Below are 26,047 nucleotides of genomic sequence, written 5' to 3'. Positions count from 1 at the left end.
CAGGGAAGTTGGTGGAATTGAATGAAAGAATCAGTTCTGCATCCTGGTGGCCCACAGGCACTGGAATAACTGACTTCCTAAAGAGGATTTGCCCAAAGCTAAACAGAATTACCTTCCTGTCAATATGAATCAAGGGTGGGGGGTGGGGGTGGGGATCCTAATCTGTAACTTCCCCCAAAGAGAAAAGCCCTACACCTGCCAAGGAGGGTCAGCTGATAGAGCTGCCCCTGCGGGAGCGTGGGGTGTAGGGATATTATTTCCGGAAACTTAAGACTCCAGAGAAACTGATCCTTCAAATATACCCACTCACTCCAGCAGGCCACTTACCAACAAGGACAGTCCTTGAATCTGGATCAGTAACGCCAATCTGCCAAAACCACACATGTAGCCACTTGGACATACTTCTTTTTTTCAACCCATTCTTCTCTGTTACAAACAAATGCAACCCTCCGTACAAAGGGCTGCAGGGAAAGATGTCCTTCACTAGGAGACCCAGGTAAATAAACCATGCTAAATCTGTACCGTGAAATCATCTGAGCCCACCCCTCGCCCCCGCCAAAGAATAAAGGACAAAATGACAAGATCATGACTTGTAAAATGGGGGAAATGACTGGCAAATGGGGGGAAAAATGAGTTGCAGAATCATGAGCAGAATAAATATCTGAAAATTACGAAGAGATACAAAAAGAGTATCAGAACGTCGCAAGGAAAAATTTGGAAAACACAAAAGTAGGGGCCATCACCCCTCCCCTGCCTCTCACCCTGAAAAAGAACAGTTGTAACGTTTGATAAATTTCTCCCCGGTGCCCTTGCCAGATGTGGTTGCATCATATAAGGTGGTGGTCAGCAGACACTGGAGTGGGACCAGGGCTCGGATCCCAGAGCTTCCACCCCCTACCTGGGTGAGCCTCAGTCTCCAAATCTATTCCAAGGGAGTAACCCCACCCACTCAGGGTTGTTGTACTGATTAAATGAGGCTGAATAGGAAAGCACCTAGGAACTAGCTTTAGGAAATAGCACTCAATAAAGACAGCTATTGTTATTATGTGTCACCTGCCATTTCCCTTAACATTTAAACATAATTGATTCTGAATGTTATTCAGAGGCTTTGAAAACATCACATTTAATGGCTGCTGGATATACCAATTTCTTCACCATTCTCATGAGAGATGTTTTGGCTGCTTCCATTTTTACCTTCTTATAAATAGCTCCGCGATGAACACTGTTGTGAATATAGCTTTACCTCCCCCGGATTTTGGAGATTTTCCTTAAGATCATTTCCCAGAAGTGGCATTACTAGGTCAAAGGGTAATAAACATTTCAGACTCTACATACATAATGCCCGATTGCTCGAAGCAGGTGTTATTTCCTAGACCTGACCTCCCCCACCTTCTCTCGGGTCCCACCCAGAACCTCCCTGCCCCCCACGGGGGTGATCTCTCTGGAGATCTCTGCCTCCTTATCCCACTCCTGTGCTGCCTCCCATTCTGTCTCCCTCAGCCACAGAGCCTTTCTCCCCTCTGCCTGAGTAAATCCTCCCCGGTTTTCCCTTCTTACACCTTTCCTTGGCCTGCTCTGACTGCTTGGGCCCTCAACCATCTCCCCTCCCTCTGATTTCACCTGCCCCTTGAATCTATAACCAAGCCCAACCTGACTTGTGGACTGTCTTTCTCTTTCATGGGTCAGGTCCATAACGACTGACGTCAGTAAGCTCCTAACTTCAGGAATGAAGTCTTGAGCTTCTTCTACCTTCCCCACTCAGCAGTAGGGTGCTAGGACCATACCTCATTTCACGTATTCATTGGGCAAAGTGTCCTGCTAGGGTTGGCTGAGGAACAGGCTAGGGACTATGGCCGCAAGGGCCTTAGGGGCTGACTCCTTCTTGGTCAGAGGGAGAGAGAGACCTAAATAATCAAGTGTAACCATGAAGGACAGGGGCTCTGATGCAAGTTTGTAACAGAGGAAAGAGAAGGGAGGGGTCAGCTCAACCTGATGGGCTTTGCTCAGGGGATGATACTTGAATGCCTTGCTGGGTAACCTTAAACAAGTGATTTACCCTCTCTGAACCAGGGTGCTCCTATCTGTACTCTCCTTCACTAGGATGTAATGCACAGGTTAAATAAGTTATTCGGGTGAACTTGCCTAGCCAGAGGCATGCAGCAGATGCTCAATAGATGTTTTCTCAGAGCGAGGTCTCAGCACAGATTGTGGGCTGTCTGGGGCAGCACTGGCAAGGTGCCTGAGGCCATGGATTCATGCATGTTGGCTGGCCTGTTCTCACTAGGGGACTAGGTTGCTGGGTGCCCATTTCTTCCACCAAGAAGCAAGTTTCTTGCAGGGTCTAGCTGCCTGGGTCTCAAGTCCAGAGTCTGGAGGGACACTTGTAAGGGCTGGCATCTGCCAGGTGTGATATATGTTTACAAGGAGTTTGGCCGTGAATCATCTTTGCCTCTAGTGCGGTGAAGCAGTGGGATAAAATGTCAAAAATGCCTCCTTTTACATCCTTTTTCTGGGCACACAGCAAACTCGCTCCCACTTAGGCTGCAAATCATTCCTCCCTAATAGAACTTCAGACGAGCCAGCTGAGGAATGGAGGTTTCCGGGGGGTGATGTCACCCAAGGCTCGAGGAACGCCAAGGGCACCAGGCTTAGCTCTTTAGTTGTTCATCTTCCTTGTAATCAAGGCAAGCTCAGAGCAGGCCCATCCCTGCCACACAGGCAGCTCAAGGTTATGGCCAAGGTCAGGCCTGTTAGCAGTGTCTTTTGGTGGTGGGGTAGAGCAGGGATTACTGGTCTCACATTTTGATTTAAAGCTAAGAGAATCCTTAGACACCATCTAATTCAACTCCCCTTCCCTTTTGTGGAGGGGAAAACCAAGGCTCAGAAAGGTCAAGAGATTTGCCAAAACTCACACAGCTATGGCAGGAGTTTTAAGCTAAGACTCGAACCTGGGTCTCCTGACTCCTGGTACCTTGCTCTTTCCAAACCCCACAGATGCAAGAAGTCTCATCATTCTCTGCTCTATCTGGGGTTGCCTCTCAACCCACCCCACCCCCCATATACACTAATCACTATAATATTGACAATAGCTATTGGAGAAGTTCTATCTATTGGAGAAGTTCCTGAAGTAAGCACCAGGCTAAATGGTTAGGATGTATTGTCTAATTTAAGCCGTTCAACACCTCTAAGGGGTAAGTACTATAGCGCTTTACTACTCAAAGTGTGGTCTGTGGACCAGTAGCACCAGCATCCCCTGGGAGCTGGTTCGAAATGCAGAATCTCAGGCCCTACAATGATAATTTGCATTTCAACAGACTCTTGTGGTTTTATGCACTTTAGGTTTGAGAAGAGCTGCCTAAACTAATCCCACTTTGGAGGCCAGGAAACAGATGCACAGAGAGGGAAAGTGGCTCTCTCAGTGTCCCACAGTAGGTCAGGTGGCAGAGCTCAGGTACAACCTTGGATAAAGGCCTTGCTCTGAATGCTTAAGGTATGGGAATGTTTTCCACTAGTTCTGGGTCAGGGGAGATAGGATTCCTGACCCCACCTCTCCCAAGAGCAAGGAAATTACTGATGAAAAGGAACATCCGAAGCCCTTTACAAGGTACTTTCATGTCTATTATTTTGTTTCTACTTTGCAACTTATTAATTATCCCAACTTGACTCAAGAAGATACTGTAGCTCAGAAGAATTTCCCACCATGGGTTCAAGGCTCCATGGTGGCCATTTCCAGAGCCTAGGCCTGATGCTGGTTGAGAACCCAATCACTGTTTCCCCAAGCACCAGGCAAGAGAGGTGAATGACTGTAGGCAGCACACAGATGAGAACCTCCCATTTGAATCGTCATATATTTGGGGGCGCCTGGGTGGCTCAGTCGGTTAAGTGTCTGACTTTGGCTCAGGTCATGATCTCACAGTCCTTGGGTTCGAGACCTGCGTCAGGTTCTGTGCTGACAGCTCAGAGCCTGGAGCCTGCTTCAGATTTTCTCTCTCTCTCTCTCTCTCTCTCTCTGCCCCCCCCCCACTCATGCTCTGTCTCTGTCTCTCAAAAATGAATAAACGTTAAAAAATTTTTGAATTGTTATATATTTTTATTTCTACTACAAAAATAGAATTAGATTATTAAACTCCAGATCCTCTTAAGACAGAATAAGGTGGTTTTTGTTTCGTTTTGTTTTGGTTCGGTTTTTAATGAGTCTCTGTAAAGTCAATTTCAGGAACGACAGAGGAGGTAGTATTCAGATATTACAAAATCCATGAAGGTGGAAAAAGACTGGAGTCTGGGAAACATCTTCAAACACCTCACCACACAAACACAGGGAGGGGGGAGAGGGAGAGGGAGGGAGGGAGGGAACCAGAAGCCAAGCAGAACTCTACACAGAAGCTGTTAACATTTCAAGTAAGGGTGGTTTCTCCCATCCTGCCTGCCCCCAGGGTCTTACTGTGGAGCTAATATAAGCCTCACTCTTGGGCACACACTCACCATTAGGAAAAAAAAAATTCCAAAACCAAAAACCAGTTTGCAGCAGCCATTTATCTTTCTGCCTAGAATCTCTAGAGTGAAGCTGGGGAGACCATAAACTTGCTCCTTCTAACCTCTTCCCACCCCATCCCACTTCCTATAGCATTCAAAAATGCCCCCACATTATCAAGACCAGACATGAACAGCAGAATAGGAAGTGGGGTAAGGCTGGACCTGGGGGATAAAATCCCTCTCCCACCCCTCAGGCATAGCCTATGTCTCGTCAGTGGAGGGGGAACAACTTCTTCTCTTTGCTTTTAGGTGTTTGCTCTCACATCACCTCTTCCCTTCTCTAATTATGTCCAGGGATTTTTTTTTTTTTTTAGAACCCAGGAACTTTGAGTAAATGGATGTTCTCTGCTGAATCCTGGTGTCATTCAGGGATCACAAGTAAAGAGTTTTGGCAAATAAACAAAAAGTCTCCTAGGAGTCTGGAAAACAGTTATTGTGAGGAATGAGGACTGTTGTCTTGGAAAAGAGACGGTGGGGAAAGGACAAGATGGTTTTCTTCAAATATTTCAAACTTATACCGTGTACTTCTCCAGAAGCAAAGGACAGAAGATACGGGGAAGTCGGCTTCAGCTATGTGACCTGGGTCAACTGTAAAATGGAGGCAATGAAGCTTACATCATAGGGTGGTTGTAAGAATAAGTGAAGTGCTCAGGACATCCCTGGCATCTCATAAGATCCCAGAATATGCTTATTTCCTTTTTTAGCCTCATTCAAAAATATCTCCTGAGGCAGTAAGCTCCCTTTCTGGAAAATTTCAAGGTAGAATAATTCCTTACTGCCAAGATTCTGTGCCTCCGTGCTGCTCCTCACTTTTCATAAAGAAAAATAATGGCTCACATGGAGCCCTCACCATGCTCCAGGCAGGCCGAGATGGGCTTTTTGTAGATACTTTATTTAATCTTCTCATCAGCCCTATGAGGTAGGTACTATTATTACCCCCCCACACCCTGCTTTTTTTTTTTTTTTTTTTTTTCCTGAATAAGAGAATTGTGGCCTAGAGAGGTGAAGTAACTTGCCCAAAGTCACACAACCAGTAAGAGGCAGACTGGGACTTGAACTTCAGGGTGTCACTCCAAAGTCCTTGCTCTTAGAATTGGAGGGGTTATTTTATCAAATCTAAACTCTCCTAGGCTCACCTGCTCTAATACTCCAGGCTTTAGTGACCTCTTTCTGTAAAATGTCTTCATCTCTCGGCATCAAAACCACCCAGGGGTGCCTAGGGTGGTTCGGTGGGTTAAGCGTCCAACTCTTGGTTTCGGCTCAGGTCATGACCTCACAGTTCATGGATTCGAGCCCCACGTTGGGCTCCACACTGACAGTGCAGAGCCTGCTTGGGATTCTCTCTCTCTCCCTCTCATTCTCTGCCCTTCCTGTGCACTCATTCTCTCTCTCTCTCTCTCTCTCTCTCTCCCCCCTCTCTCAAAATAAATAAGCTTTAAAAACAAAAAAAACAGAAACCACCCAATTTCACACTTATTATTATGTGGACAGCTTCTGGTCTCTCCTACCTTACTGTAAGTGGGCCTGGGGATTTTTAGTCTTAAATATCTCCCTGGACTCAGTAGACTTTCAGAAGAACAAGTTCATAGGTTTCTTTGATTGCCAGCTGAATCAGATAGCAAGTCACTACCTCTTCCCTGCCACGCTTATCCCCATCTTTTTTTCCTGTGCCGTTAGAAAAGTCTTTTCTTGGCTGGAACAAATACTACAGTCTGTTCAACTAGCTACTATTTGTGGAGTTCTCAATAGGTACCAGGAACTGTTCTAAATACTTTACATGTATTAACTCACTGAATCCTGACAGTAACCTATGAGCTAAGTCCCATCTTCACTCCCATTTTATGGAAGAGGAAACTGAAGGTACCAGTGCATCAGAATTTGACCAAGTAATTGAGCAAATGTTTTGTTGATGGATATTATTAGCAACAACAGCCTACAAATATCTTATGCTTGCATCATGCAATACAGCTTTATGTACATTGTATCATCATCAGTCACCATTAGCAAATAGACACTAATGTCTCTATGTCCCTATTTTATAGAAGAGGAAACCACGGCTCTAAGGGTGAGTGATTCTCAACAGTCACACAGCAATGCTGTCTGTACCCATGAGGAAGCATCATATTTACTCCATTCCAAGACCCTGGGGGCAAGGGCGGTAGAGGGCCATGGGGAGAAAAACACCTGTACACACGAAAGGCATTCGACAAATATTAACTCAAGAATAAAAGCTGGTCACAAAAGAGATTGGATGGGAATCCAGATCTTTGACTCCTAGTCCAGTGCTCTTTCCTTTATCCAAGATGGTGGGAAGCACGTCTAAGGTCCAGACCTGGCTAGCAGCCTTGATTTGGGATCATAAGCCTGAGAAAGCAGTGTTCTTATTAAGAAGGAAAAAAAGGGGTGCCTGGGTGGCTCAGTCAGTTAAGCATCAGACTCTTGATTTCAGCTCTGGTCATGACCTCCTGGTCGTGGGATCAAGCCTCGAATCAAGCTCTGCATGGAGCATCCACGTGGGGCACGAAGCCTGCTTGAGATTTTCTCTCTCTCTGCCCCTACACACTCTCTCTCTGTACAAATGAATAAACATTTAAAAAAAAAAGAAGGAAAAAAAGCACATCAATTTTCCACAATGAGCATGTGCTTGCTACCTGCATAATCAGAAACAAATAAATGAAAAGGGGGGCAAAATTCATCCTTCCAAGAGGTCCCTTGGGCTGGCCTTAGGGTTGCCCTGGGCCCCTCCCTGGCATTTTTGGACATTCTCTGATCCATCCCTAGAGGCCATCTGGCCCCACCTTACGATGGGGAAGCAGGGCTGGGGAGGAATCCCAGAAGCCCCCACTGAGGCTGTGGTGAGCAGAGACAGACACAGGAGTTCCCAGGTCCATGAAACTCCCTGACGTTGGAAGCTGAATGCTGTAGGCCCACAACTTTTTTAAAAGGGGGCACCCAGGACCCTCCAAAGGGTAAGAATCCCAGATCACAATGACAAACCACGGCCTGAGGGTTAGGATGACTGACTGGTCAAACGAGCATCAAGAAACCTAAAAAACCTTGTCTTCCTCTGAGTATAACTGGCAGGGGGAAGAGAATTAGGAATGGAATAAGGTCCCAACTCATGGATTCACAATGTTAATTTAAATTTTGCTTTTTTTCCCTGAACCCATCACCCCCATTCAAAGCAGCAGAGGGACAGGCATGATTATTTGCACAATTCCAATCTCAGTGGCACCTGGGTGGCTTAGTTGGTTAAGTGTCTGACTCTTGGTTTCGGCTCAGGTCATGATCTTACAGTTTTGCGAGTTCGAGCCCTGTGTCAGGCTATGCACTGACAGTGCAGAGCCTGGATGGGATTCTCCCTCTCCCTCTCTGCCCCTCCCCCACTCCTGCTGTCTCTGTCTCTCTCTAAATAAATAAATAAACTTAAAAAAAAAAAAAAAGAATTCCAATCTCAGACACCCTCTCCTTCCTCCTAGGCCTGTGGCCGATGAAATCCAGTTCCTGATCCTAGTGACTGTGTGTCCACAGCTTCCTACCTCGCCTCCTTACCTAGAGTCTAAAGCTGTGATGTATATACTGTGGCCAACTTTCTTCCCAGGTGCCTCCTAAAAAGCTAGCTGCAAGTTTCAGCAAGCACTAAATTCCATTCTGCCACATTGATCGAGCTCCTCCATGTGCTAGATGTTATGATGGAGTCATAGATGGTGGGATAAATCCTGAGTGTGGCCTGGGAGGCTGCAGGTTAATGGCGGGACAGAAAACACTCACGTATCAGGTTAGGGGAGGGAGAAATCACACAAAGGTGAGAACCCCCAGGAGGGCAACTGATTAACAGGCTGGGGATTAAGGGGTAGTTTCTTAGAGGTGCAACCATAGCTCTGGAGCCGTGCATGAAGGTGAAAGATTCCTATACAAAGGAACGGAGGCATCGCAATCCTGTAGAAAGGGTGGAGGCAGTAAAATGCAGGGCAAGTTTAGGAAACGGGCAGCAACTAGAGCCTGGGTGGGGGGAGGGAGTGGAAAGGAAGGAGAGAAACAAGGTTAGAGGTGGGTTATGGCCAATTGGCCAGAAACGAGGAGGATCTCGGTGTTCCACTAAGGAATTTGGACTTTATCAGTGTGTAGGTGTCGCCGAGGGTTTTTGAGCAGAGCAGGTGGGCTCTGTGCTCAGATCTAGGCTTAAAGAGATCACATTGCAGAGGATGAGAGAGTAAGGAGAGGGCTTGGAGATTGGGAAACAGGATACTGTTAAAAGGCCCACTATGGGGGATAACAGGGCCCTTTAACTACAGCGATGGGCAGGACCAGCTGCATAACGTATGGGACCCGGTGCAAAAATAAAATGCAGAATTCCCTGTCCGAAAATTATTCAGAATTTCAAGAGAGTGACAGCAGAGCATTAAACCAAGCATGGGGCCCTGTGTAGCTGTACAAGGGAGACACCCATGAAGCCAGCCTGGCCCCAGGACCAGAAAGGTCAGAAGAGAAATCTGGAAGGCGGAGAGAGTCCTGGGACTTGGTCATCTGTTGGACCTGGAAAGTGAGGGTGGGAGACTTTCCTGCACTGATTGCCAGGCCACCCCACTGCTTACTGGGTACCCCCTTGAGCAGTCCATGATCACCTCTAACCTATTAATCTCTCTGAACTTCATCCCCTCCTTCTGCTGCTGCTGCTGCTCACCCAGACCTGTTCCTGTAGGTTCCCTATCTAAAGGCGTCACCATTCACCCAACCACCCCAGTTAAAAACCTTGGCATCACCCTCTACTGTCTCCCCATCCCATCCCTTCCGGCCATTTACTTCCTAAATGTTTCCCCCATCTGTGTGGCCTCTTCAATCGCCGCTATCACTGCCAAGTTCCGGCAGGCCCTTATCAGCTCAGGCCTGGATTACCCACAAAAGCCTCCTATCTATCTCCCTGACTCCAGTCTGGACCCCTACCCCCACTCTCAAATAAAACATCCATCCTCCACCGTGCTGCCGCGTGAAGTTCCCAAAGGTCACCTGACCAGGTCACGGAGTAAGACCCTTCATCCAGGGCTGCTCCAGCCAAAGGATAAGATCCAAATGCCTTAAATGGCACACAAGACCCTCCGTCACCTGACCCTGTTTGATTTTCTAGTAAATGCCAGAAGTGCCTTAGTCTCCAGCACATACCATGCCAGCATTTTGTTTTGTTTTGTTTTCTCTTTACCTCTAGCAGATCCCTCTGCCTGGAATGCCTTCCACCCTCCCCTTCCGTGGCCTGGCTAACTTCAGTTCATCCTTTGAAACTCCCTTTGACTCTCCTCTGCCCTGGGAGGTCCTCTCCAAGTCCCCATTCCCCACACCGTGGATGCTCTTCCATACTGACTACAGGACCTTAAAGAGGCCTTCTCTCTGGGCTGGGGAAAACCAGGGAGAGGAAGTCACGTCACTTTGGTGTCCAGCCCCCAATACAGAGCCTGGCCATGTGGGTGCTCCATGCACGTGTGGCTCTGGGCTGAAATGTCTGGTGGTGACCCTGGAGGAGGAGCAAATTACCGGGAAGGCTGGCATGAATAACCCCAGAGAAAACCCCCACATCACATTTTCCTTGTCGTCCCTGGCAGGGCCAGGACGGCGCCTCTGACTGAATGCAGCTGTGACCCGATAACCAACTATCTGGCATCTGCTTTTTTTTTTTCAACGTTTTTATTTATTTTTGGGACAGAGAGAGACAGAGCATGAACGGGGGAGGGGCAGAGAGAGAGGGAGACACAGAATCGGAAACAGGCTCCAGGCTCTGAGCCATCAGCCCAGAGCCTGATGCGGGGCTCGAACTCACGGACCGCGAGATCGTGACCTGGCTGAAGTCGGACGCTTAACCGACTGCGCCACCCAGGCGCCCCTGGCATCTGCTTTGATTGCACTTGATTTCAGAATTTGATTTCTGCTTCCTTCTAAAAACCTCATTCTCCTATGTCTGTGGTAACCAAGAACCTCTCTAGTGGAGGCAGGCTGTTCTCCACGGAGCAGCCCTCACCCGCCTCCTCAGGGCAACAACAAAATGGTTGGTCATGAGCTGGAGGGTAGAGACGTGTTTCCCCCACACCTGCCCCTGCAGCTTGCAGAGCCCCTGGCGCGAAGCTGGCCCTCCAGAATACTTGCTGAATGGGCGAATGCGTCCAGTTCACCAAGATTGGGGACGGGAAGCCTGAAGCTGCTGGGGACCAGTGGGGGCAGAGAGCCTGGGATTACACTTGATCCACAGATAATCCCCCAAATCCAGAAGCCACCTGGACAGCAGCCTGGGACTGAGCTCCATCAACGGATGCATGTTGATGCCGCAGCTGATTCCGTGACAGGATTTTCCAGGGGCCAGAAAACGGCTCCTCAGAAAACAACTATTCTAATTATTATTGGAGTGCGACAGAGAAAAGGCCTGTCAATCCTTTAAGGGCAGAATCCATATGGGGAGATTAACAGCTGGCTCTCCTCTCCATTTTTACTTTTCAGCACTTTTATTACGGAAATTTTCAAGCAAACAGAAGAGTGGAGAACACAGTATAAAGGACCCCCCCCCCCCGTACCCATCCTTGAATTTTAACGATTACCAACACAAACCCAATCGCGAGTCATCGGTATAGTCCACCCCTTGTGAAGCAAATCCCAGCTATCATCTCGTGTGCCGCCGTCAAGGCTTGGGTGAAGACCAATGCTCATTTCCGATTCATGCGGGGGCACCGGCCGCGGGCTCCCGTAGCCCTGCCTAGCTCGGTGTCTGGCACAGCCCCCAGCAGGTTCTGAACCTACGTCTCTGAAACTGGAAGCCGGACTGATTATGCGGCGCCGGGCCCTGCCTCCTCCGCTTCCTCCTCTTCCCGCACAGCGTGGGTCACCTCGGCCTCGTAACGCTCCTGACACCCCACCGGCAGCCCCCGGTGATGCGCGAGTGAGTGTCTCCGCGCAATGCCACAGAAAGCAGAGGGAGGCGCCTGTCACTTCCTCTTTCTCCGGCTGACTAACGCCGGGCGCCCGCCCCGCGCCTCCGGCTCCCCGGGGGTGTGGCCACAGCCCGAAGGGGGCGGGGAAATACCCATATTTGGCCTTATATGGGCAGCCACGTCACAGGCCGCACACTCATTCACATAAAACGCAGCGCTGCCGGCGGAATCCCCGGCTTCTGGGGCGGCGAGTGGCCCGGCCGGGTGCCGAGCGTTCGGGGCGGGAAAGAAGAGTTGGGCGGCGGCTCCGGCGCCGGGCTCGGTCGGCCGGCCGCAGCCTCGCGGGCCGCCCTCCCGTGCCTCGCCAGCGGGCACCCTGGCCGTGGGCACCTGCGGGGCGCGCGGCGCGCGACCGCTGGGCGGCGGCGGCATGAAGGTCACGTCGCTCGACGGGCGCCAGCTGCGCAAGATGCTCCGCAAGGAGGCGGCGGCGCGCTGCGTGGTGCTCGACTGCCGGCCCTACCTGGCCTTCGCCGCCTCGAGCGTGCGCGGCTCGCTCAACGTCAACCTCAACTCGGTGGTGCTGCGGCGGGCCCGCGGCGGCGCGGTGTCTGCGCGCTACGTGCTGCCCGACGAGGCGGCGCGCGCGCGGCTGCTGCAGGAGGGCGGCGGCGGCGTGGCGGCCGTGGTCGTGCTCGACCAGGGCAGCCGCCACTGGCAGAAGCTGCGCGAGGAGAGCGCCGCGCGGGTCGTGCTCACCTCGCTGCTCGCTTGCCTGCCCGCCGGCCCGCGGGTCTACTTCCTCAAAGGTGAGCGCATCGGGGCCGCCGATTCCCTGTCACCAACCACCAATCTGCCACCGCGCCGGAGAGTCCGGGGCTCTGGGGGAACCCCTCCTTGTGCGGGGCGCCGTCTTCGACCCCGGACCCGGTAGTCTCCACTTGCCGGAGCCTGCACGCTGGGACTTGATGTGCGCTGGGGAGGGCACCGCCACTGTCAGCGCTCAGAGCTTCCCGCTCCCCACTCGAGTTCCTCGAAAGCTCCCGGCGGCAGGTCCGCCGGGGTGGGTGCGGTTGGTTACGCTGCCGGGGGCGCCCCTTCTCGGAGGCAGGGGCCGTCGGCCAGGACTGGCGCGGGTCTCCGTTTCCCCGCGCCGGCTTAGCCGCCCTCGCTGGGGCCTGGGCTCTGAGTCTTTCTGATAGATCTGGCGGGATCAGCAGGTCGCCACCCCCTGGAGCGTGGCGCCGCGGTGTCCCCTTTCCTCCCGCCTGGAAAATAAGCGTACGTTAAGGTTGTCTTCACCGACCCCTCTTGCCTTTTTGACCCTGGCGAGTCCCTCCCCTTCCTTTCCATTTTATTTTACTGCTTTTTATTGTTTTCCTCCGGCCTTCCTTTCTCCCCTCCCAGACCTTTCTCTAGCTCAATTTGGAGCTGACAGCCTTCCCACCCTTTTCACCCCTTCGCTCTACCGCCCGGAGAAAACCCCCGCAGGGCTGGCCTCCTGCTGTCTCCCCGGGGTGAGGGGCGGCTGGCAGTCGTGCCAGGACTCCGGAGAGGTGCAGCCAGGACTCAGGACCTTAGTGGTGGAGGGGATTCCGTCGCCTTTGGTTTGAGATGCCCCAGAAGCTGCCCCACCGGTCAGCCCATTACACCTGCTGGAGAAAGGACTTGGACTTCCTGGTGGTGTGGTGGGTGACTGACAAACTACAGAGCAATGATTCTTGGGCCAACTCCTATGACTTTTCCCGCCTTGTATTTGAGTCCTTTGTAACCTCGAATGTATGAAAGACCTAGCCCACAGTGCAGAGATGAGGGTTCAGCCCAACCTGTGCCCCAAGGCCCTGCCAACCCTGTTGCAGACGCCTTGAGATACCACAGTGATGTTGTTCAGAACTCGGGGGCAGCGAATGGAGGGTGAGGGCCTTGTTTTAAAACCATGCAATTTGGGGAATTTCACACAGTCCAGGCCAGGAGATCACATGGGCAGCCCCCCCCCCCCCCCCCCGTATTAGCACCTCTTGTAGACTGTCCCTTGTTGATTCCTCTTAGGGAGGAGACAGGCAGAAGATGCTCTTCCTTGTCCATCATCCTCAGCCCTCAGGGGATGGAGGGATGCCCTCCAAGCTCTGCAGAAGTTTCACACTTAGCCCCGGATTTTTTTTCTCTTCCTGATGTGGTTTTTGTCTCCTGTTCTTAGCAATGAATACAGGAAAAGCTACCGCCTCCCCAAGTATCATGAAAGATATGTTCCAGGAAACTCCTCCTGGTACTACCTCGGCTCCCCACCCCTCTTCAGCACTGGGTGGGAGGAGGGGGGGCATGCTGACGGTTTAGAAGTTACTGCCACAGGAAGTAAGCAGCTCTGTAGACTCACATCTCCGGAAAATTCATGTTTAAAAAATTTTTTTTTTTTTAATGAGAGTAACATACACAAGTAAAAATTTTTAAAGCACAAAGGCTCTACAATGAAAAGTGGGTTTCCTGCACCCCCTAGAACCTACTTCCACTCTCCGGAGACAGCCACCCACTATTTCTCTTGTTCGTCTTTAGACAAGTTGATTTGCCATGAGTATCTTTAAAACATAGAATGGTTTTGTATATTTTCTATTCATGCCTCTTTCACTTAACTCGATCTTGGGATATTTGTCCATATCAGAGCATACATGTCCACTTTACTTTTTTTAAAATTTTTTAAAATGTTTTTATTTTGAGAGACAGAGCACAAGTGGGGGAGGGGCGGAGAGAGAGGGAGACACAGAATCTGAAGCAGGCTTCAGGCTCTGAGCTGTCAGCACAGAGTCCGATTTGGGGCCCAAACCTACGAACCATGAGATCATGACCTGAGCCAAAGTTGGACATTTAACCAACGGAGCCACCCAGGAGCCCCAATTTTACTTTTTAAACAAATCCCCTGGTGGCAGCTGGCTGATTACTTTTCAGCCTCACTATTTGAGGCAGTGTGGTAAAATAGATCTTTGTCCAGATGCTTTGCATGTGCACTATCTTTCAGTAAAATTGCCTGGTTGATATTGTGTGTGCTTTAATTTTCAGTGTAAGTTGCTTGATACTTACCGTTACAACATTACTAAAATCTTAAGTTGTTGCCAAAGAAAATTTTTTTTCCTTATCTAACTCATGTCCAGATGTGAGTTCAGGTTTTATTTATTTATTTTTTTAAGCTTATTTATCTTGAGAGAGAGTGCACACAAATGGGGGAATGGCAGAGAGAGAGGGGGAGAGAGAGAATCCCAAACAGGCTCCATGCTGTCAGTGCAGAGTTAGATGTGGGGCTCCAGCTCACAAACTGTGAGATCATGACCTGAACCAAACTCAGGAGCTGGACACTTAACTGACTGAGCCACCCAGGCACGCCTGAATTCAGGTTTTAATCTAGTGGCGTTTCAGATCTTGGGAGCAATGCCTTTTATGCTTCCCTTAATCCTCCTCTCATCCCCCCCCCAAAAAAAAAAACCCCGCTAAAATGAGGTGATGACCTAATGGCACTGTCAGTGTGTATTTATAAGCAGTGTGCATGCACCTTCTCTGCTCCCCTGGTAATGCAGTGGTGATCAAAAGCAGAATCACTCTGAAGAGGGTTGAGGCAGCCAAAAGAATTGTCTAGGCTCTTGCAACTCAAGTGAGGCACCAGAGAAGAATGTTCTGTCTCTCCATGCCTCTGAAAGGAGTGGGTGAAAGACAGAGACCCTCTAATCTGAAGGACTCCTGACCCCAGCTTGAAGAGACAGGACACTGTTTATCTGGCCCTCAGAGCTACGCTGAGAATCTGTGTTGCTTGCCTTATTTTGTCAGTGGGCAGGCAGGACCCAACCCACACCCGCACCTCCTGTCTGTCCTCCTAACAGCCAAGTCTTAAGTGCGCTATTTACAGACAAGAGATGGGGTGGCCTGAAGGCTTGCTTCTCTTTCCCAAGCCTCATTCTTGGGAAAGCTTGGGAACGCCTGGGCCACTCTTACTCCAGATTCCTGTTCCGCATCACTCAGTTTGTCTCCTGGAACCCAAAATGTTGGAGGCCCAGGCACAGGAAGTGATTTACTAGCTAGGGACACCTCTTCCAGCGAAGCTGTGTGTCTGTGTGTCCGTGTAAGTCTGACATTCTTTCTGCCTCCTAGGAGGGCAAGGGCCTAGGGGCTACGGTTGGGAGGAAGGGGAAACTAAACCACAAACACTGCCACCTTCTACCTCCATTGCTCTCTGGCGTGGTCTTTTGTCCTGACTGACCTAGAGGTCCAGAAGCTCATCTGGGGAGGCCCAATGGGCTTTTTGTTAAAGTGACCACAGAGGAGATTTGAGTGTACTCACTGGGGGCGGGGGCAGTTCCAGCAAGCTGGGAGGAAGCAGTAATGGCAAGATGACTCATTCTAGGAATTGGCTGCAGCTTCTGGGAGGGAGCTGGAGACCGCCATGGTATCCATTAACCATTTGTCTACTGCAGGGGGTTAGAACCACCACATGCTTCACTGTGGGGCTGTAATAACACCAAGAGACAGAAGAAAGAGGGGACTTTGTAGAAAATACATGGCCTCTACAATGTGTATCTAATTGATGATTTGACCCCAAGTGAATTTTCTGGGTCAGAAAAAAATTAGAAGCAGGTTTTCTGGAGGCTCTTGGAAGGGCCTTAAGTCCTCTTGGATTGGGAACAAGGATGTCCCCAAGTAAAGCTGGCCTATTCATTGAGGCTTCTGAGGCCAGTTTTTCATTTGGTTCTTTCCCACTGAGTGCTGGGCCTTAGACTTTTTTTTTTTTTTTTGCATTAAAAAAAATTTTTTATGAATATAGTTTGTTGTCAAATTGGCTTACATACAACACCCAGGGCCCGTCCCAACAAGTGCCCTCCTCGATGCCCATCGCCCATTTTCCCCTCTCCCCCAATCCCCCATCCACCCTCAGTTTGTTCTCTGTATTTAATAGCTGGGACTTCTTTGTATACCCAAGTTTCTATGACTTGGTCACAGATAGGTTTTACCTTAAGTGACCCATCTGGAGAAGTTTATCATTTGAGGATATGTAGTCGTGGAGAAAGGTCAGGGAGGTGAGGTGATCTTCAAGGGGAGAGAGACAGTTCTTACTTACTGGGACTGAGAATTAAGTTCCAAAGGCCTTGGATCTCCAGTTTGGTTTGGAAGTTAATTAACTAGATTGGTTACTCAAAATCGGACCTATAGAGAGGATTGTCAGCAGTGTTCTGAGCACCTTGGGAGTGCGAAAGTGCAGGGTTGTTTTATTGCACTGAGTTTAAACCTCATATTGGCCCCCATTCCCTTATGAATAGAGAGGGTTCCATCTATAATCCAGTTCAGAGCTAATGGGCTAGGGATGAAGCCAACCAATTTAGGAGTCTCTTCTTGCAAATGAATGAAATTCTGTATAATCACACCTGCATTTTAGACAAACAAGTGAAAATAGCTTTTGTTTTCTGGAGGGATTTGGTTAATATTTGCCAGATGTCGGATACATTTCCTTTCACAGTTTAAGCTGCTTCTGATAGACGCAAAAAGTTAATCATTGCCTCTCTGAACTGTAGCTTGTTAGAAGAGAGGGGAAAAAAGTGTGTGTGTGTGTGTGTGTGTGTGTGTGTGTGTGTGTGTGTGGGGGGTGGGGGCGGGGTGAGGGGGTGTAGCCCATTTCTATTCCAAAGCTATTAGTTGGCTTGGTTCAATTTTTCTGTAAGACCAGAATCTGTGTTAGCATAATATTCTTGACTCTTCCACACTTGGGGTATTGACTAATTGGGGGCATTTTCTGAAAGCCTGAGAAATCAACGCTTAACATCTCTTCCTTTTTTGTTTTCCTTGCAGGAGGATATGACAACTTCTACTCAGAATATCCTGAGTGTTGCGTGGATGTACAACCCATTTCACAAGAGAAGGTTGAAACCGAGAAAGCCCTCATGAACCAGTGTGGGAAACCAGTGCTCAGCATCAGCTACAGGCCGGCTTATGACCAGGTACGTGGTGTGGTCTTGGCTGCTGACTCTGTTCCTTCCTCGGCACCCCAGCTCTTCCTCTCCCCGCTCAGCAGCACCGGTTCGTTCTTTCGTGGATCAGGGTTTTGGGCAGAGCCCTCGAGCTTCAGAGAGCTGTTACTTGCCAACTTGAGTTTCCATCCAAGAGTAAATGGGCTTCTTTCCAGCAAACAAGCTGACAAGAGCAAACGAGCCACAGGATGCTTGACAGCTTCTGGAGAAAAGGGGAAGTGAAAGATACATTATTATTAGCTGGCCTAGGAAGTGCAGAGAAGCTTCAAAATATTGGTTTAGGTTTCCCTGAAGGTGTTTCAGAGCCGACTTTCAGGCTTCCTGTGTTGATCTTTCCTGATCTTTTCCTGAATTGTTCATGCTCTGCAGTTTCTACAAACCAGCCTAGTACCTGTCAAAGTGTGTCTTGTTATTTTTAACTGAAATGGGGCTGGGGGAGAGGTTGAGGGAGGGTCGTGGAGAAACAACCCTTGGGATGGCTAAGCAGTCTCGAAGGGTTTGTGGTGCTTACAATTCCATAAATTCAGAAACCAGAGCAGATCAAGAGATATTATAGAGGATTTCACGCTCACTCAAATAGGGGGGTGGTGGTTTCCTTCAAAGAATTTATACCTTCTGACAACTCACTAAAGGATGAAAATGTGGAAGGTTCAGTCAGGGGTTACCTACAATGTTGGAGGATGGGCAAAAGGTGGGCAAGGTCCCAAATCTGGCAGAAACCATAGATCAAAGTCCATCTTCCCATTTTACAGAGGGAAAAAACTTGTCTCACAGCTGGTGAAATGATCTATCTGCAAAGAATCCTGGCAACAGTAGGCCCAGACCTCCTCCCTTCTCTCAACTCTGGTTCTTTGCAAGACCTTGTTCTGTTTTCTACATGCCTTCTTTTAGGAAGGGGCCATCCTAGCCACCTGACCTGGTAGGAGGAGCTTCTCAAGGTTTTCCCACAAAATAAGAATATATCCAGATCATAAAAAGGAAGACGTCTGACTGTTGTTTAAAGTGCCAGCCGCCTAGCATGAGCAGAGCTTTGCCCCTGTGAATAAACTTCCCAGTAAAGCCAAGTGACTTCCCTTGAATGGGATCCTGGGTCAGGGAGCCCATTAGCTTGGCAAGGTGCCACGGTTATTATTTTGTTTTTCTTTATTGAAAATACAGCCTATGATGAACCCTCAAGCTTTCAAGCCATGGGCATGCGGCTTAGCTGGATTCCTATTTTTGTTTGTTTGGGTGGTGTTTTCCCCTCACTTCTCAGAAAGTGAAAGAGAAACAAGAATTGGCAGGATATCATGAAAGCGCAACAGACCTTTGGCCGAGAGGACTGGGGAGGCCCTGATGTGTCTCCAGGGTTCATCTGGGGAACCCCCTCGTGCTATTTCTTAGAAGCGCTTCTGCGTTGAGAGAAGCCAAGCCAAGGTCGTGTTAACCTTTGGGGTTTCTTCCTCTTGAGTCTAAACAGGATTCAGAAAAGCAAAGAAACGTGGTTTCAGGAGTGTGTTGATCTAGGCTATATAAGTAAGTGGATGAGATCCCAGGCCTGGTTTGTCAGTGTTTTCCAGGCACTAAAAGGAGAGAGAGATCTATGTAGGTGTGTATAAAGTATTAAGTCCGGGGCCAGCTATTGTAGGTGCTAATAAAATAACTAGTTGTTACTTTTACTATCCTTTGTAAAATCGTCCATAACTTTCTTCTGATTAGCCAACCTGACCTTTGCCCAAACACTTGATTTCACTGGAAAGAAAAAGCAGACGCTGCATGATGGGTAATTTGAGAATTGCCTGCTGCTGTCCCTCATCCTATGCCTCTTTCCCTACTGTGGATCTGGCTGAGTTTCCATTCGACTTTATTCCAGGACAGGAAGTGGAAACACAGGAAGCAGATGGATGATATGGGAGAGGCTCCCAAAGACGCAGCCACTGTCCCCCCTCAAGCACAGTGTTTCCCTCTAAATCGGGGAGGGGGGGGCTCCCATTGTTCCAGTTTTGACTGGCTTGTCTTGCCACCCTGGAGATGCTAAGACTGCCACAGTCTAGCTGTTCCTTTTAACTTTGCCTCAGGGGAGATGGTCTCTGGTTCTAACTGGGATCCTCCTTAACGGGAATCCTGGTGTGTGGGTGGCCTTCCAAAAGGCTGATGTAAGCATCTTTCACGAACCCTCAGTGCTACCTGAGAAAGATCAGGTGTGGGAGAAGCCCCTCTGCCCATGGCTTAACAGCTTTTCTTTAAGGATCCTGGGTAAACAGTGGTTGTTTTCACTTCTAAGAAGCATCCTTTTGGGGGCACATTTTAACATCGCTGAAACCACAAGCACCTTAGGATCAGTGTCCTAGGTTTGATAAGATACAGTATAAAATATCAGGACTGTAAAGCAGGGTTCTCATTTTGTTGAGTTTTATCTGCTTCCCTGAGAGAAAAAACAGGGCTTGCCCCAAGGTTAAAAGGCTTGCCCTGGTTCTCTCAGGGCAGCTAGAACTTGGGCCATTAGCTTCTCGATTCTTCCCATTACACATAGCTTCTCGTCCCCATCAGCACAGGGAAGCTGCTAGCACTTCCTGCCTCCTCAATCAATATGTGTAAGAAAACGAAAATCTTCGCCGTATGGGCTTTGCCGTCACTGAGTCACAAGGTAGCAATGTAGGGTAGAGAGTTGGCCAGGGTGGTGGCTCCACCCACACTCCTGGTTGAACTACCCTGGCTCTGAACTCTCTACCTGGAAACCAGAAAGGGAACCTCCCACCCTCCAACAAGTAGGTCAGGCTTGTTTTGTTTCCTCTCCTAAATGAGCAAGCTAATCCGATATTCCCTGGCTATCCTTTGCCCCTGCTTCCAGGGCGGCCCAGTTGAAATCCTCCCTTTCCTCTACCTTGGAAGTGCCTACCATGCATCCAAGTGCGAGCTCCTCGCCAACCTGCACATCACGGCCCTGCTGAATGTCTCACGGCGGATTTCCGAGTCCTGCACGACCCACCTACACTACAAATGGATCCCCGTGGAAGACAGCCACACAGCTGACATTAGCTCCCACTTTCAAGAAGCAATAGACTTCATTGGTAGGTTCAGTCATTCGCCCTCCGTTGTTTGGGGAGCCGCCTAGGGCACCTGTTCTGGTTCTGATGTACTGATGGAGGCTACCTTTGCCAAGAAGAAAAACAAGCGTCTTGTCTGTGCAACCACCAGGAGTTGGAGCCGGGAAGGTTTGCAGCCACCAAAGACGCAGAGGGGAGGATTCGAGTTGCTATTAATAGGAGCTTTAATTTGCAAGATAAATGAATTAATATCATTTTATGGCAGTACTCACTGCCGCTCGTGTTATTTTTTCAAGCTGGGTGGGATGCGGTGTGTCCGTGCGTAATGCCCCACACCAGGGAAGCAAGGGAAGGAAAGAACCATCCCAACTGTGCTCCTACGTAGGTTGGGGTATTTTTAAAAAGCAAACAGAAGGATTGAGAGAGCACTGCTTAACACACTGAGCCCCGAGGGCCCTGGCAGCTTTTCATGGTTTTTGGCAGACTGCTTTAGGGGCAATTTGTTTTGCATTTTCAGCTAATTTTGGATTAAAGATAGCATTTGATCAAGCTTCATGCTTTGCGCACAGAAAAGTTGTCATCTTTTGTACGTTGTGTTAGGCAGTTATCATTTCCTCCCCTGTGCAGGCCTGGAAGCCTCTGGCCCCTCTGCCCGGAGAGGGCTTTGGGCCCTGGGTCCCCACCTCTTCAGCATAACCTTGATTTTTCTCTCATTTGACATCTTCCCTTTCCCCCATCCCTCTTCCTCGGCTGCAAGGCTGACTTTTTGCTGTCTCAGACTTGCAGACACCACTCCCCAACCTTGTGGTTTTGCCTTCTTTCCCAGAGTCCTTCTTTCCCTTGAATATGCATAGCTGTTGAAGCTGAGATGTGATTTTCCTTATCTTGTTTGGAGGGCTTTTGGAGGGGGAAAAGCAGATGTTGGCCACATCAATAACTACTTAGTGCGGGTAGCAATTAAAGCCCCCCCGCCCCCCACTCCGCCTAGCTTTGGCCACCTGGTGGGCCCAGTGCTCATCGCACATGGTTTCTCCTCTACAGGAAACCCACTGGAAAACTCACCAGAGGCAAAAAGACCATGTCCTGGTCCCCTGAGCCTCTGGCTGAGATGATTCCTTTGGCTCTCTGAGAGGCAGCCCAAATGATGGGTTGCGAGTGGGAAACCCTTGACTTTGTCTCCCTGACCCTGGGAATGCCTTGCCCTTCTCTGCCAGTTATTTAATTACCTAGATAGCTCCTCGGTGAGGTCATGAAACCCGCCCCCGTCCATTTCTCAGAACCCTCCTTCCCCATCCTGTGTGTTGTGTACATAACCGCACAAACCGACAGCATTTTGAAAGCACAGGATGCTTTTCCCCAGACTTCTTGCCCTCCTGGTAAAAGGAGGGACTGAGGCCATACCCTGTGTTGACCTCCTTCCCAGGGGAAGGCCCTGGGAAGGTCACATGGAACACCAGCCCTGAGGGGTAGAGCGGAAGCAACACGCTCTAAGCCCTTTGTTTCCTTGGATACAGCACTGGTCAACTAAAAGCTAGCCTACAAGGAGCAAAAGAAAATCAGGAGCCATCACCCTGCAATCCTAGGGGTTGGGGTCCCCTTTGAACTAACTTACAGGGGCTTTATTTCTTTTGAGTCAGACTAAATTGGGGGTACCTCCAATGAGCTACACTGAGCGCGTCCTTTGGGATTTTCGTTCTGCTGGGGAAACTCCAGGGTTCCTCCCTGCCTCCTCAGGAACTTGATGTTTTAGATCTTGCGGATTCATTTACAAACATCTCCACCTTGAGGAGGGAGGCGGGTAAGGGAGCTGACTTGATTTTCCCTTCGAAACCTTCAGTGTTCTTGTGTACTGTGGCCTTACACAGTGCCAGGTACATCATTGAACTTCCCGGGTCATAATGTAATCATTTCCTCATTAGCAAGAGAGGGAATTGGAACGGCTATTTTTCGTGGTTTTTAATTGGTGTGTGTATGTGTGTAATCTTTTGCCCCTCATTTTTAACTATTGTAGTTCTTTGGGGGGGGGGGAGAGGAGTGGAACAGGAAAGGAGGGCACCCCCTAGTCATATTGAGCTAAAAGAATGCTGACTGATGGTGGTAGCTTGATGGCAGTGACTCCCATTGTTGTGCAAGATGGAGTTTGCGAAAGCCATTTATATCCTCCGGTCTAGTAAGCGTCACTTAGCCAGGGCTATAATTAGTGGCTGTGCACTACTTATCGTATGTTTGGTGGTGGGAACCCTGGGAGCTGAGCCAAGCTTCCCACCCCTGGCACAGCCAGAGAGGGTGCCCAGCGAGGCTGACAAGCCTCTAGCAGGAGAGGACTACTGGGTCATCACCGTAAGACTCAGATCCTGAGAGACAGGAATTGCTTTTCCAAGTCAGTCTTTGTACCTGGGACCCTCTCAGAGAAATGTGCCTACCCAATAAATTTGCACGCAATGTCAAGGATTTCCCAATGCCCTCTCGAAACCCATCCACAGGACCTGAGTTAAGATGGCATCTCCAGGAAGGGATGTGAGACTGCTGGACTCCAGGTCTGGCTTGCTCAGAGGCAGAATCTATGCAAGTATCCTGGCGAACAAGGAGGCACCTCTAAGGATAGAAAGGTCCTAAGTGGGGATAGACCTTGGTGGGACCCCAAAAGCTCCGTCCTCGCCAAGGGGCATCAGAGACTGTGTAGGAACCTCAGCGCTCGAACAGACGTGATGTTTTGATAACCAGGTCGCTTTTGTGTTTAATGCTTGTATCTTGGCATTGCCTTTTGGGTCCAGTCCCAGCTCATCCTCACTGTCTTTTCTTCCTTCCAGACTGTGTCAGGGAAAAGGGAGGCAAGGTCCTGGTCCACTGTGAGGCTGGGATCTCCCGTTCGCCCACCATCTGCATGGCTTACCTCATGAAAACCAAGCAGTTCCGCCTGAAGGATGCCTTCGATTACATCAAGCAGCGGAGGAGTGTGGTCTCGCCCAACTTCGGCTTCATGGGCCAGCTCCTGCAGTATGAGTCTGAGATCCTGCCTTCCACGCCACAGGCTCCCTCCTGCCAAGGGGAGGCAGCCAGCTCTTCATTCATAGCCCATTTGCAGACATTGAGCCCTGACGTGCAAGGTTCCTACTGCACATTCCCTACCTCGGTGCTGGTGCCAGTGCCCACCCACTCGACAGTCTCAGAGCTCAGCAGGAGCCCCGTGGCCACGGCCACATCCTGCTGAAACCGGGATGGGGAAACAGCCCAGTCCCAAGAACAACTGTGATTCTGCTTTCTAAACTCGTGGACATTTCATACCTGTGCAATACCGAAGACCTCACTCTGTCCCACTGCCCCACTGGGAGAGTGAGCACCAGGCTTGCAAAGGAACTTCACACTGACATCGGGGATAGGTTTTCGGGACCGAAGGAAGGCCAAGCCATCATGAGAGCACAGCGCGTGCCAACTACTGTACTTCCAGACCCCGTGCCCTCTCAGGACCGCCCAGTCCCTGCACCTCCAAGTTTGCCTTCTCATTTCAAGCGTAAGGCAATAAATCCCTGCAGCAGCATGGGAGAAAGCAGTTGCTAGACCGGGAGAAAAGGCAGTTACGAAGCCAATTCGTTTTGAAGGAAGCACAATTTCCACCTTACTTTTTTAACTTTGGCAGTCTTAGTATCTGTCTCTGTTGCTTCAGGGCATAAGCTGATCACCACCCAGTCGGGAAAGTAACCCTGCAGGGTTTGGAGGGACACGATCTGTGTGCTGCTTTGAACCCTCAGATGTTTTTGAGGCTCCCTCTTGGGGTCAGTAGAGACAGGCGGTTGAAGTAGGGAGACACTGACCTATCTGGGTGTCCTCTCCACCGTGGGTTCTTCCCTGACTTCGGACTTCGCATGATTCTTACTCATACTTGAACCTTTCTCATTGCACCTCTCCTCAAAGCAACTCTTCTTCAGACCTTAGACCAAAAATCACCCCTTCGAGGTGGTAGCAGTGGGTGCCAAGGGAAATAGGGCACCCGCTGTCTGGGTCAGTGGCATTGAAATGATCGTTTTCCCCAGTTTGCCGTCCTTCATGTGTGCTTGTCTCGTCTCCGGTGACACACGTCTTCATCCCTGCCCCTGGGGGTTGTCTTCAAGCTGTGGACTTCTGGGGTTTACAGATTTTGTAATGTGGTACTTCTTTTTTGTCCGTAGGTTCTTTCTCCAGGGGAAAAGGCAATAATTTCCTAAAATCCATGTGAATGTGAAGAACAGCAGTATGTTACTGGTTGTTGTTGTTGTTGTTGTTGTTATTGTTGTTTTTTTATAGTGCAAAATAAAAAGAGTAAAAAGAAAAAAAAAAACACTTGTTCGTCGTTGGTGAGTTGGGGTAAGGTAGGAATACATTTAGGTGGGGACCCAGCCTGTCTCCCTGGATCCAAACGAATGCTATTTCCAAAGGAGCACCAGGGCAGTGGTGATGCATGTGCTGCTGGAGGCGTGAGGCTGTGCGTCCGCTCATGAGCTGGTGATCTTAACGATACAGAATATTGCCTTCCGACCGAGAAGCTTCCCTGAGCTCACTTGCAAGTCCTTAGGTGAAAGCCACATGGAGAGGAGGTCAGAGCATTCATCCACTCAGGGCTCTTCACTCCCGTGAGTCCAGGCAAAGACTTCGCCTTGAACCTCAGATGCTTCATCAATGAAATGAGCGAACTGAGCTAGATGATCCTGAAGGTCCTTTAAAGCTCAAGGGCCCTTGGTTGCAGCAAACCAAGGCCAAGCTGAGGGCCAAGCTTGTGGTCAGCTTCCTTGTGTCTGGTACATGGGAGACACTCAGAAAAGGTTGAAAAAATGGCCAAGTGAATTAGGTGACTGTTCACCATAAGTGCCTGCTCCCCTTTTTTACTCTTGGAACTAAATCTTCCAGATAATTCCTTCAATGAGTAGGTTTACAGCCAAGTCTGGATTGCCTTGCCTGCTGAGTTATTTCCTCTGTCGGTGGAGGAAGGAAGGAGCAATAGTGACTTCTCCCCATGCCTGAGAAGGCTTCCGCCCCAGCCTAACTCTTCGGGCCTGTTTCCGAGCCAGTACCTGAGATAGAAATTCCCCTGGTACCTAGTGGGAGTTCTTTGGGCCCTCAGGGGCCCAAAGAGGCCACCAGCTCCCCCCTCAGGCACCATGTCAACAAACAGCGAGATGGCAGCCTAGCCCGGGGTAGCCCAGCTCTTTGTAAACATCTCAATTCAAAGGCTTTGCTTGAGGCCTTGCTCTCCACAAGCCTTTCCTTTTCCAGACTCCCCCTCCACAGATTCCTTGGAAAGTCCTTAGGTAGGAATGCCACCCAGACTAGTGAGACTGCATTTCTTTCCTTCACTCCATGCCCCTCATCTGCATAATCCAAGCATGGCTTCCACACAAAGCAGAGTGAAGAACATTGGACAGGGAAGGGGGGGGGGGGGCTGGCTCTCACCCCGCCCCTAACTCCAGCGCTGTGGAGCTAATCTCCAACAATCTCGCTGGACCAAACTTGTCCAGGGCTTGGTCTAGTTGATGCCTGAGTTCCTTACCGGGCTTCAAATCCCTGAGGTTCTGCTCAGCCTTGGAACGTGACCCAGAAGCCTGCCCAT

General features: G+C 49.7%; 1 protein-coding gene across 1 annotated transcript; it reads left to right on the top strand.

Annotated features, from left to right (window-relative positions):
• The first annotated feature begins 11,684 nt into the window (after window positions 1-11,684).
• On the top strand, window positions 11,685-24,769 carry DUSP5 (dual specificity phosphatase 5). The gene is made up of 4 exons (XM_030334876.1): window positions 11,685-12,250; window positions 17,262-17,410; window positions 20,271-20,490; window positions 23,277-24,769. The coding sequence occupies exons 1-4, from the start codon at window positions 11,872-11,874 to the stop codon at window positions 23,675-23,677; spliced, it is 1,149 nt and encodes a 382-aa protein (XP_030190736.1). The 5' UTR covers window positions 11,685-11,871; the 3' UTR covers window positions 23,678-24,769.
• The last annotated feature ends 1,278 nt before the right edge of the window (window positions 24,770-26,047 follow it).

This window comes from Lynx canadensis, chromosome D2 (genome assembly GCF_007474595.2).
Source record: "Lynx canadensis isolate LIC74 chromosome D2, mLynCan4.pri.v2, whole genome shotgun sequence".
Lineage (NCBI taxonomy): Eukaryota > Metazoa > Chordata > Mammalia > Carnivora > Felidae > Lynx > Lynx canadensis.
The sequence above is the reverse complement of the archived record's forward strand: the minus strand, read 5'-3'. Positions and strand labels throughout refer to the sequence as shown.